The 13,270-nt window shown below is 38.3% G+C and overlaps 1 protein-coding gene across 12 annotated transcripts in view; it reads left to right on the top strand.

Annotated features, from left to right (window-relative positions):
* The window catches only part of ATXN2 (ataxin 2), a 75,840-nt gene that overhangs the window by 37,819 nt on the left and 24,751 nt on the right, over nucleotides 1–13,270 (top strand). For 8 of the 12 annotated variants that reach the window (XM_048820908.2, XM_048820916.2, XM_075120089.1 and 5 more), the window contains 8 exons: nucleotides 900–1,079; nucleotides 2,726–2,923; nucleotides 4,048–4,155; nucleotides 5,930–6,000; nucleotides 6,864–7,171; nucleotides 7,746–7,809; nucleotides 9,116–9,268; nucleotides 11,594–11,660. In XM_048820908.2, the coding sequence (XP_048676865.2) occupies nucleotides 900–1,079; nucleotides 2,726–2,923; nucleotides 4,048–4,155; nucleotides 5,930–6,000; nucleotides 6,864–7,171; nucleotides 7,746–7,809; nucleotides 9,116–9,268; nucleotides 11,594–11,660 (1,149 nt within the window). The remainder of the gene's footprint in view (nucleotides 1–899; nucleotides 1,080–2,725; nucleotides 2,924–4,047; nucleotides 4,156–5,929; nucleotides 6,001–6,863; nucleotides 7,172–7,745; nucleotides 7,810–9,115; nucleotides 9,269–11,593; nucleotides 11,661–13,270) is intronic. The other 4 variants (XM_048820917.2, XM_048820912.2, XM_075120090.1 and 1 more) reach the window with 2 other exon arrangements.

The following is a 13,270-nucleotide window of genomic DNA, read 5'->3' as shown; positions in this document are numbered from 1 at the left end:
CATATTTTTCAATCTCATAGTTATACATGGAGAAGTGTTTGAACTAAATTTATATATGGTGCACTCCACTATTATGGTAATGGGCATCTCCTGAATGTGAGATTCATAGTCAAATCATGTAAAGAAATAGACAATACTGCATACCAGTGCACTAACTGGAAAGTTGATGGCCCCTCAAAATAGGTATTTCAACAGAAACTTCAGTAAGAGACACAGCAGTCTCCGATCAGCTGAATCAATTACTAATATGACGTGATTTGCCTGATAGAATCTCAAGATCATCTCTTTCAAAGAAGATGGTAATAGACATACCCACAGGAGTTTCCTTCATTGCTTTTGGCTATCATTGCTAGCCTTATTGACTAAATAAAATAGTGAGAATCCAGCATGCAAGTTCCACGGTTTTTTAGCTGCTCTGATTCAACAAGTGTGGAATGAAGCATGTTATTTGATTGTTCAGATTTCAACACTCCTCCAGAGGAAGCTAGTAGACTAGTTTGTTTGGCCCAGGTCACAGTAAAGCAATATTTAAAATGCACATAATTCTTGAATTTAAAATTTCTCTGGAATTAAATTGGTGCTGCAAAACTTCTTTGTTAAAGGTTAGTGAAGCTTGTAACTGCTAGTGAATTCAAGCTCAGATACCAAGATGATTGGCAAGTTAGGATTCCTAGATTGATTGGACAAGTAATATTCACCCATGTGTCCAATTGCCCTGAACCCATGGAACCCTGGTTATGGTCAAGTCCTATTTAACTTGCTTGACTTCATTGTCCTACTAGAGCTTACTGGAATTGGAGCTTAGATCCAGTTGCAAAAATGGATACTAAACTTAGCTAAACTTTAAAGTAAGAGAAATATTAGGTATTCATAGTGTGGGGATGTGTTCTTCTTCCCAGGGCCACCACGGATGTCTCCTAAGGCACAACGGCACCCTCGAGGTCACAGAGTCTCTACTGGTAGGGGTACAATTTCAAGTGGCTTAGAATTTGTGTCTCATAATGCACCAGGGGAAGCATCTACTTCTACAGCACGAGGCAGCCCATCAGGTGGGACGTGGTCATCAGTTGTCAGTGGGGGTAGGTATAGCATGGCTTATTGCAGATGGCTTTCCAGGGATGTTTTTAGAATATTAATGTTAAGCAGAATCTTCAACTTCCAGGCAGTTCAGCCTTTGAATAAACATCAGGTCTGCTAAATGATTGTATTTTATTGTTTTAACTACAAAGGGGTGGTTCCATCAACTGTTTGCTGCAATTAAACATACCTTAAAGGAAGGAAAATGCCTAGGAGTTAGCTGAAAGGAAGTGTGGTCTTAAGAAAGCTATTGGAAGAGGCAAGTAATGGGGTGTGTTCCCCACTCCCACAACTATACCTCAATAACTGCTGTGTGACTGAATTCATGTGCAGTTGTATATGAACAAGAACCTTGGGTAGAGAGGAAAGTAAGAGTGATAGGCCAAGAAAAGTTGGAATTCTACTTAAGGTGAAGCCTTTATAAGGGAATTCAAAATTACATGTTTGTCTTAAAACTGTCTTAGGTTTTAAATTGCTTCCTTTCCATTCTTATAAATCAGGATTACTGTGTATAGTCAGTACAAGTAGGTCTGTCTGGTTCTGTTATAGCTCAGAATTCTTTCAATCAGAATTTTCAGTTAACAGCCTCTTAATTGAAGGGATAGTATTTAAAGCTTATTTTTATGACACTGAATGTCTACTCTAGAGGCTTTTAAACTCCTTTATAGTGTGGACTGTGTCTTAGTGATTTAGCAGCAGTCAGCCCCCAGCAAGTGAGATACAGTCTGGAGCTTGAAGCTTAGCGCTACTAGACCTCTAGAAAATTGTGCAATGGAGACACTATTCTAATGAAAGAATATGTGAATAGATTGTCATTTTGTAATGCATAGCCATGTTTTGATAGTCTAAGGCTATTTCTTAGACCTGCTGCCTTAAGCTTTCTATTTCAGAACAATTCTGTCACTCTCCTTGGTGGTTTTTCTTCTCTTTTATTAACATACAATAGGGCTATTTACATGAAAACAGGATCTTTTTTTAGTCCTTTTTCTTTTGTCTCACTTGAAGTCATAATCTTCAGGCATCACAGCTAGTTGCTTTCAAGATGATCAGTGTCAAAGCAGATTATAAATATGTGGTGAAGAATAGGCAGGAGGAGCAGGTGGTCTCCTAAAGAATATTTATTCTGGTATGCATATATTTCTTCTTAGTTATAGAACTTCTGGGGTGACAGAAAATCTTATATATAAGTATCTGTCCCAGTGGAATACTTCAGTTTTCCAGTAGGCATCGATCTCTAAAGAGGAGCATGTAAAGCAAGTCATGTGTAAGATACTTATGTCCCTCAGTCACTTTTAAAAAAGTGTTTTACATTTGTTTGTATAGAGGGCCACCGCTTTGCTGTGCCTGAAACTGTGTGTTAATCTGAGCTGTTGCGGTTGGACCGATTTGGAATTGCAGCTTCGTTGTAGGACTGCAGGGCAGTGATTGTGTATTGAGGGAATCTTTTTCTGCGGACAAATCCTACATGTAATCTGAAATGCTGCATTATAAAGAACTAAAATGTACTTGAAAGGTAAACAGGGTTTCAGTAACTGTATTCTGTTGCACTAACTATTTTTAAAGCATGTTCTTAGGCTTCATTTTTTTTAAGCACTTAACAGCTATAGGGGCTCAGCTATCCTATAACTATTGTTTCTATTTATTCTAGTTCCAAGATTATCCCCTAAAACACACAGGCCTAGGTCGCCAAGACAGAGCAGTGTTGGAAGTACTGCAACTGGGCCAGCTCTGTCCTCTCCGCAAGCTGGTACTATTCCTACTGAATCAGTTGCCATGCCTGTCCCAGCTGCATCTCCCACACCTGCCAGTCCTGCATCCAATAGAGCAGTTACCCCATCCAGTGAAGGTAAACTGTCCTGATACTTTAAATTCTTCAGTTTTAGTGTTAAGTGAGGGGAAAGAGTATACTGACCCAGACTCTACACATCTCTCCTATGTTTTGTGCATTTGATTGCATTGTATTCCACTGTATATAGTCAGTTTCATGATATTTGAGTGTCCGGGTGGGTATCTTTACACTGCAACGCTGCTGAAAAGCATTTTGATAGACTAAGGCTATGTCTACACGACAGAGCCTGTGTTTGCATAGCTATGATGGCATAGCCCCCACTGTAGATGCAGCATACACCTCCAGAAGGAATTTTTTCTGCTGGTGTAGGAACACCACATCTGGATAATGTTAGCTATGCCAGCAGAAGCACTCTTCTGTCTGCATCTGTGCTGGGGGGTTTGTTGGCATAGCTGTATCCGTCACGGTTGTGGGTTTTTTTCCATGTCTCTGACTGATGTAGCTTTGCTGACGTATATTTTAAATGTAGACCAAGCCTAAAAATCTTCTCCCCATTCCTCTGTACTTCTCTTAACAGAATGTGTAGCGTACAGTTATTGTCATACTTTTGTTAAAGGTAACCTGAAAAGATTTTTAAAAAATTGAATTTGCAGCCTTTTCTTGTGCCCAAAATATCAGCAATATAAAATCCATTTTTTGTTAGCAGAATACTTGAAGGTCTCAGAACTCCCAAACATCTGTAACACCTTAACTGAAGAGCCCAGGTGGTTCATTTTTCTAACAGTGGCTTTCTTTATCCAAACTGTTTAAATCTTTCACTTGACTCTTGTGAGTTCTTTCCACTAGTTCTCCAGTCACCATAGTCCTTCAGCCCAGGCAGTCCCTGAATTTCTAATGGAAAACAAAGTGCACATTTTTTTCCCCAGGTTCTCATTAGACATCATAAAGTATTTAAAAAAATTAAGCCTATTTTTTTCCTTTGCAGCTCACCTTTCACAGAATTTTCGTAAATGTAAAATGGTTGTTAGCTTCCTCTTCTTCTTCTTATGTTCTCTTCTGGCCTAAAGTTTTCTCTCAAATATTTCTTCCCCTGGAGTTCTTGCCATATTCTTTGAGGTGTGTGTCTATACATAATAATATATATATTTGAAAGTAACTTTGAATTGAAATTATATTTCTAGCTAAAGATTCCAGGCTTCAGGACCAGAGGCAGAATTCTGCAACTGGAAACAAGGAAAATGCTAAGCCAAGTGAGATTTCTCCTAGCTTTACTAAACCTGAAAGCAAAGGTTTGTATCTAAAAGTTCCCTTAAATATTTATAGCATAATGTAGGGAATTGTAAGCACGAATGCCAGTATCAACTAGTGAAGTTAATATCTTATTACAGTGACTCTTAAGTAGTTGCTTCAGCTTTCTACAAGTAAGAATTTTTGTTCATGCAGCTGTGAAAGTGAACAGCATTGCAAACTTTGCAGGGGGATTATTATTCCTTAACCATTCCATCAACATTAAAATAAAATATGGAAACGCTTTTGTTGACTAGTTTCGTAAAGACTTGTTTTTAACCAAGCTTAAATGGACCAGAGTTTCCTTTGAAGGTATTACGTTTATGATACATAAGATCATAGAATATTAGGGTTGGAAGAGACCTCAGGAGGTCATCTAGTCCAATCCCCTACTCAAAGCAGGACCAGCACCAACTAAATCTTTGCTTCTTGGATATATTAGTTCTCATAGTAACAAAAGTAAATGTATGGTTTTAATTTAGCTTTCTTTATAACCTGCTCCATGGTTGCTCATACAGGTCTCAAGAAATCTTCTGTGGTATTAGATTTTTTTTCAGTTTGGTCTCTAGTCTTAAAATTTTAATGTTTCTGGCCATATGCAATGTAAACTTTAAGGTTATATTATTGCACTGGCGTCTGACAGATTGCACTGCAGAGTTCCTTAGCTCTACAGCTAGGAGTGTGGTGTAACAAAAACCTATGGATCTGCCAAAAAATAACCATGGTTTCAGTGGTAAGGATTTTTGTGTGTTTAACAATGCGGTTTGTGGAGTTGTGCAAAACTGTACAGCTACAATGAAGCAGCTGAGTGTTCTTTTTTTTAAAGAAAAAAATAAGCCCAAAGATCTACATTAATGTGGCAAATTTAAAATAGGAAATGCAGAAGTTATGTTTCTTAGAAATGGCTGAATAACATGTGAGTGGAGAAATCAACAACTAACAGAGTTACTCAGAAAAATTCATTGACCTAGTCAATTATTCAGTCAGCTCTTAAGTTTTTGTAGTTAACTTGCACACAGGTTGTACTTTGAATTACTAGTTAGGCCTCATTATTTTGCATTAAAGTTTTATAACATTTGCATTTCCTTGTTTGTTTTAAATTTGTAAGTTGATGTTGTATTAACACGTGTGTGTGTTCCTTATTGTGAATTATGGCCTGCTGTCATTCCGTTGTTGAGTTCTAGTAATATAAAGCACAGAAACCTGTTTTTGATTTTTTTGTGGTCTCCATAAAAAGAGTAACAGCCCTATACTTCAAATGGTTTAAAAGTCATGGATTTGACATAACCAATTTGAGAGTGGGGAAAAAGCAGAATCAAATGAGATTATTTCAGTTTGGGGAACAAGAGTGAGTGGCTGCAGTTCCTTGAGATACAGAGCTGCTTGTACTTCTCTCTCTGCTTTGTTTAGAAACGTGGGCAGGAGGTTGATACATTACTGGATCTTTCCTCTTTCATACAGCTCAAGATTCTGGAGGCTGCATTGTAACTAAATTTAAGTATCTCAGCACATAAAGAACAAAATTTAACTTTAAAATCCCAAAAGTGTAATGTATTTAAGGGAGCTTTTCATTTTCTCTTATGCAGTGATTTGGATTAGAATTGCTACTGAATGTTTGCTCCTATCGGAGTAACAGCTTTCCAAATCAAAGATATAATCTTTCTTTCATTCTTGGAAAACTGATATTCATGTTACTGACATAACTCCAGTTATTATAAGGTTTGTTTTATGCGGAGTAGGAGTTTGGGTTTTTCATGTGTATATTATGTTTGGCAGGTGTATCTTCAGTTGTTTCAGAACATAGAAAACAGATTGATGATTTAAAGAAATTTAAGAACGACTTTAGGGTAAGTGTCTTTCATGTGGGCGTTGACTAAAAAGAGAGTTTTGTACCGTCCTTTTCCATTGACGTGCATCTATATTTTCAGTTAGGGAGTTGAGCATATTTATCAATAGCAAAATAGGCCCTTAAATTAATGAGTACATATTAGAATGTCATTCAAACAAACATATCCATATAAGATTGTGACACAAGCCAATATGAACAAAATCAGTGCTCACTCTCCTTAATCTGTATGTGGTACTTAGGTGTCTCAGAATATTCAGCATTAGCAATATTGAGCAATTTAGATACTGTCTATTGGAACACTAGTCAGAACCCTTTTGTGTCTCACTGTAAATAGCTCGAGCAATTGGGGCAGGTATAATTAACCGTGTTGTAGCTGTGTTGCACATCTTCCCTCCCAGAGAACCTCTACATCCCAAAAGTAGCTATGCCATAATATGTCTAATAGTTAGCCTAATTTAAAACATTTAATTGAACCGGTTAGCTCTCTGGGGGCAAAAATGGCTTCTTAAATTGCTATCTCATCATTAAGTGTTACTGTTACATTGTATTGAATAGTGTCTAGTACTGCTTAGGTGTTGCTGTGATTTGTACATTCATTAGAAAATGAAAAGGAAGCCTCTTCAATCCCATCAAAGTGCTTCTTTCATCTAAGCCTCCTTAAGTTTATAGACCCATCACATGTGTGTGCTTATTTCTGTTTTTAGTGATGAAACTTGCATCTTCCATTAAAATAATTTCAGGCTCCTGCAGCTGAACAGTTCATGGAAATTTTCCTTTTTGATTGCATAAGTATTGTTGGTAGTAATTCATGTGTTTTCTGTATCCCGGCATAGAGATGATATTTATTGAAAGTGTTTTCAGTTACAGCCAAGTTCCACCCCAGAGACTGTGGATCAACTGCTAAACAAAAATCGAGAAGGTGAAAAATCCAGAGATGTGATTAAAGAGAAAACAGAATCAAACGCTAAAGAATCTGTCATTGAAACCAGCAGTAATGCGAACTCAAACAGTGGCAGTAGCAAATCAAATAGTCCCAGTATTTCTCCATCAACTAGTAGTAGCTCTGAGCAGAAGCGAGGGCCAGAGGTAACCTCTCAGGGTGTACAGACATCTGGACCTGGAAGTAAACAAGATAAAGAGGATAAAGAAGAGAAGAAAGATACCTCTGAGTGAGTAATTGTGTTCTTAATAAGCAAATCTGGTGTTTTCTCAGTTTTTAGAATCCCCTGCAAAGGGGAGAGCTACTGTTTGAAAAAATTAACTCTTAGTATTTATATAGGACTTTACGTTAATGAATTAATCTTCACAATGCCTCTGAGTTAGGTGGGTAAATATCTGCGTTTTACAAATGAGGAAAGAGAGGCAGAAGTTAAATGGTTTGCCCAAAGCCACGCAGCAGGTTGGTGGCCGAGCTAGAACTCTGGTCCTCCTGACACCTAATCCTGCACTCATTTGTCTAAACGCTGTCCCTTTGTCAATCAGACTAATCACTATCAAAAATATGCTTTGTAGAAATAAGTGTAGTAGTTGAATTTTTTCCCTTTTCTTTCCATATAGTGTGATTAGCTGTGTGCCCTTTAGTTTCCCAAAAGTCTTCTCAGTTGTAAAACCTAATCCGACAATATTTTTATGTTGTGATGGGATTTTAATAACTCTAACAGTTGAACTGTGAAAGACTTCAGGGGAAATGTTTGTGAAGGAATATCTCTGAACTTTAAATCATTTGTATGTTTTTGTGTTTAGGCAAGTTAGGAAATCAACACTTAATCCCAATGCAAAGGAGTTCAACCCTCGATCTTTTGCTCAAGTAAGTTGATGGTTGTATTAAGCGATATTGCATGTGGTGGCATACAACCTCTCAAGTAATTGCACAGTAATATTGTTTTTCTTTGTACGCTTGGGTCAAGTACGCTGTATTCCGCTAGTTGAGTCTGAGGGCTGGTCCACGCTGGGAATTTACATTGCCATAGCTATGTCTTTCAGGGCTGTAAAAAATCCACACCCCTGGGAGATGTAGCTGTGCTAACCCAACCCCTGGTGTAGAAAACAGTGCTACCGACTCTCAGGGAGGTGGATTACCTATGGCGATAGGAGAGCCCCCCCGTTGGTGTAAGTAGTGTCTACGCTGAAGCGCTAAAGCAGTGCTGCGCTAGCATTTGAAGTGTAGACATACCCTTTGTGTCTCTGACCAATTCTCCTTCATGGTTTAACAGTGTACCAGACTAATTCTGAGGGTTTTTAAGAACAGCAGTTTGGTGCATCAAACCATAACACATTTTGAAGGGGGTTCACTATATTTAGTAAACAGACTACACCAAATGTGGTGTACTGTTTTATTTAATAAAGAAGGCTGTCTTAAATACCTGGCCTGAGTGACCGTTTGGGACGCTGTATTATATTTATTTCCTTCAGATCTTCACCACATATCCTCTCATCCCCTCCCTCACCCATTGTCTAAACTGGTTCCTAATTACATTCTTCTGAACTCTGACAGTATTTAAGTTAATGGAACTTATTCACAGATGGTCACAAGCCCTCTAGGAAGGCTTTCAAGAATTTGGTTTTGACAACAATATTTGACCTGGAGCTGTTGCCAGGGGGCCCAAAGCCAGTCCACCTTTCCCTTGAAAAGTTTCCTCCTCCTAGTGAGGAAACAGCAGCTGTGAATGTTACATCCAGGCTACCACAAGGAGGGTGTGCGGCATCTTTGAAAACTGGTGCTGCTAGGAAATGTGGAGGCATGATGTGCTGCTCTTAGCCCTTGCCTTCCCCTTCCGCACAGGCGGTGTGCTATTTCTGTAGTGCTGTCCTCCTCTTCTCAAGGAGCAAGCATTTCTGCTTTGAAGTACTTTGAGTCAGAAAACACTAACTCTAGCACTAGCCTTCAGTATCTTAAAATCTTGATAAACTTTTCTTCTTTGTCTTTTTAACTTCACCATGCAATCAGGTGAAAAGAATTTACATATTTTAAATGCCTGTATTTAAAGAAGCATAATCCGTTCCACTCCTATCTGACCGCCATGTGCAAACTCTGAGCATAGGTAAAACTGGCATACATGGTATACATGAGTGAATTGTGCGCTGACAGAGTGAACTCTTTCATTTATTTGTAGCCCAAGCCTTCTACTACACCAACCTCACCTCGTCCCCAAGCTCAGCCTAGCCCTTCTATGGTGGGTCATCAACAGCCAACTCCTGTGTATACTCAGCCTGTTTGTTTTGCACCAAATATGATGTACCCAGTCCCAGTGAGCCCAGGCGTACAGGTAAAATAGACTTGTCTAACAGCTTAATTAAATATAATATTGTTGGCACATTTAAGATCATGATTAATAGGAGGTGGGACTTAAAAGCAGAAGTAAGCTGTTAGTGCCCTGTTGTGCGAGGTGCTGTACAGGGATAGATGTGCTCTGTGATCAATATTTACACCATTATTCATATGTATATTTATCTAAACAGCTAAAAATTAGGAAACTTCCCCAATTGCCTCTCAGCGTAACTGATATATTGCTTGATTTCTTATAGGTGTTATTGCAGAAGTGGGTTTTGAAGGGACTTCAGTTCATATATACAGGCGTACCCTCATGCTTTCACTTGCCCAAATACTAGTGAAGATAGCTCTGAGTTTTGTGCCTCAGGCTACCAAATACATAGTGGTCTAGCTCTCTAAATTCCAGCCTCTGTCATTGTAGAGGCTACATCCTATATCAGGGGTCAGCAACCTATGGCATGCGTGCCAAAGACGGCACGCAAGCCCATTTTTAATGGCACACTGCTGCCTGCCGGGGTCCCGGCAGGCAGCAGTGTGCCATTAAAAATTTGGCTGGCCCCCCTGCCTCTTCCCGCAGTGTGCTGGGTTTCTGCCCCTCCTCCTCCTCTCCCTCCCTGCTGGCCCTTGCGAGGGAGGGGATGGGGGAGGAGCGGGGTCAGCGTGCTTGCTGCTCCTGGTGGAGGCAGAGAAGAAGTGGAGGCAGGGCCTTGGGGAAGCGCTGCATTTGGCCATAAATCCAATACATAAGCTTTCTATTGTAAATGTTGTTCAAAGTAGCACATCCAATCACTACTAGCCTCAGGAGTGGATTATTGGAAATTTTTAAGAGCAGGTTAGACAAACACCTGTCAGGGATGGTCTAGATAATACTTAGTCCTGCCATGAGTGCAGGGGACTGGACTAGATGACCTCTCGAGGTCCATTCCAATCCTACAATTCTATGATTTCTATCCTGTGGTCTGTAGATGTTTGGACATGCAAACTTAATAATAGTAGCTAATGCTATGTATTAGGCAATTGGAAACTTGAGCTGTGCTTACAAGCCTCAAACATTTATTAATCTTCTGGTCCCTTGCCAAAATTTCGTGTTTTTAGTCACAATATAAAGACTCAATTAATAGTCTTTCCAATGAAATATTTTTTTGGGGAGAATGAGAGAGAGAGAAGGGTTATTGTAGTAATGTTGAAGCTATCCTTCTGAAATGTTAAATGAAGGTGCTTGTACTGTATCTGGTAGCTTCCCAAATGCAAGTTAGATCCCACTGTTCTGAATCTACACAAATAGCTGGTACTAGGTAAGACACTGAGCGTTTCAAATATTGATACCTTGAAACCCTAGTCTAGGGCAAAAAACCATCAAACATGCAAATTGCTGCAGCACATTTTCTTGTTAGCACAGCTGTTCATCCTTCTGTTACTAGAATGTGACAGGGTTGTTTTTGGTAACTACTAAATAATGTACCCTATTGCCCTTTGAATGGTAATGGCTTTCCAGTGATGTCACATAAAAGGCGACAGTTAAAATGCTAAGATAGCAGCATAAAGTTTTAAATTCAAATTAATAGTGGAGTAGCTTTCCAGCCAGTCTTTAAGATCTTTTTTTACTGAGATGCAAGTGAGGTACAACATTCTAATCACTAAAACGATCTGTTTTACTGTCATCTTAAAATTAAATGTACTTCACTGCTCCTTTGCTGTTTTTTGTATCCGTTGCCTACATAGTGTCTGCAGTGACTTATTGTTTAAGTATGCAAATATAAAACCTAAAATTCACAGGTAATAAATAAATTAATACGGTCTCAGACAAATCCTAAATAATTAATCTCAGATGCTGGAAAAATAGTTACTTGTACAGTTTAAAAAAGGCTCCAAATAGTCTTTGGAAACCTCTCTAAATCTGGTAACTTCATAGTTTAGTCTAGTAGCTTCTTAGGTGCAATTTATAAGTCATCCTTGGCATCTTCATAGTCTTCTGTGTTGGGTAGGTGAGTGTAGTATAGATAACCGTGATCACCTACCTGCAGCCTCCTAACAAGTTTATAAATAGAGCTGGAAAACTAGGGTATGCTAGCTTTTATTTCAGGGAGACCTACATAGTAGGGAAGCACTGTCCTTCCCAGGCTGTTAATATAATCATTTGTCTTATCCCATTATGGGAATAAAAACTATACAGTTGCTCTTAAGAAAAAACAAAGAACATTTCTAATTTCAGGGTGGTTATGAACAATATTGTTAGATTCAGGAGTGAAAATTCTAAAGCTGATATATTTAAAAACCTGTCAAACATACCATAGCTTCACTGCGTTCTCTTTTGTTTCAGCCTTTATATCCTATTCCCATGACTCCCATGCCAGTGAACCAAGCCAAGACCTATAGAGCAGGTAAAGGTGAGAATAATACTGCCTGTTTGGTTTTAGACTGCATGTAGCATGAATAGAGTAACAGACATGCACATTTTTATCCAGTTCATGTTAATTTATGTCCTTTAATATCAATGTAATTTAAACTGGTACGAATACTTGAAAATCACAATGCTAAAGATAAATACATTGCTTTTGTCTGTGTTAAAAAAAAAAAAAAAAAAAAAGCTGTAAGCTTGATTACCGGAGAATTGCTTGTCTTCGAATTCAGTATAGGATAACCAAATTTAAAAATGTTTACAAATATTTCAAATTCTTTAATAGCTGACTGTTTCAATCACTAATGCTTTCCTAAATTTTATTAGTTAACGTTGTTAAAGAGGGACTCTTTCTAGCAATTTGCAGCAGAGCATTGAGCTACACCTTAGTAGGGTATTTTCTCTATACGGTAATCTTTCCACTAAGTTCTACACTGCTCCAGTGGAAAGGGTTTATTTTCTTCCCTCCTTGTTCTACTGGAGCACTATTTAGAACAGCTTACTGCTAGTCCTTGTATCTCACTGTCCCTTTTCATCCCTCTTGCACCCAAATAACTGAAGTGATTTAACACAATACTTTTATGGCTAGGTACTGTTCTCCAATGAGTGAAACCTGTTGCTAGATAAACTGGAAAATTTGGTGTGCGTATATGGCTAAGTGCATTATCTTCATTTTTTTAATACACATCAAGTGAACAAAAGGCAGGAACTGTCTGTCTTGTTATAGCTACGTTTTAGATAATACTCTAATTCTACAATTTTGACAACTCTTGGAAATTTGGTGGCGCTCTTAAAGTCCCAGCTCCTGGAGGCAGTTGATCATGTGAGCATCTCTGCTTTAATTAAAAAAATCAAGTTTATTGCCCCAATGATTGTGGAGAAAAGCCTGAAAATGAAACAAACAAAGAAAAACCCCAGAAGATAAATCAAAACCCCAAATATGTTTTGTTTTGTTAAATATGATTTCTGACCACTTGGTGTTGGTAATACTGATTTTGCTAAATGTATATTTAAGAGTTTTTTTAGTCAACCATGCTCTTATTTCTAAGAGATCCAAGGCTATGTAGAATGTATGAATGTTCAAGCTCTTAAAATGCATATTTAGACTAGATGCAGTTTCCACTTAGAGCAGTCAGGACATCTTTGCAGTGTTAGGTAAGAGTTTAGCTCCACTAATGAAAAAATGTGCACGTGTCTTCCCTAAGGTTCAGTGGCCACTAGTGTAGCCATTTTCTTTCCTGCTCTTGGTTGGCTGATGAGGTGGTCACTTGAAAATATGCAAGTGTTTTCTTGTATGCGTTAAGAGTTACTTTCCTCTGTAAAACAGTTCTTCTGTTTAAACAGCTTCCTTTAGAGTCCCTTTGGTAGCAATTTCAGTTTTGTGAACATGGAGCCATACACATTTCTCTTCAACAATCAGGTTTATGTAGAGCTGCTTGTATTTAAATCCTCTGCACTGAAAGCTCCATTTAGTGCTGATGAAGCTACCTTTTTGCATTTTAGAAAGATTTTTAAATTAATATACAAACTCAGTTTATCATCTTTCCTCTTCTGAATCATACCTGTGTAATGTACTTCTACAGACCATGGTTAAAGGTG

This window comes from Caretta caretta, chromosome 15, assembly GCF_965140235.1.
Source record: "Caretta caretta isolate rCarCar2 chromosome 15, rCarCar1.hap1, whole genome shotgun sequence".
Taxonomy (NCBI): Eukaryota; Metazoa; Chordata; order Testudines; family Cheloniidae; genus Caretta; species Caretta caretta.
This window is presented reverse-complemented; position numbering and strand designations above follow the sequence as displayed.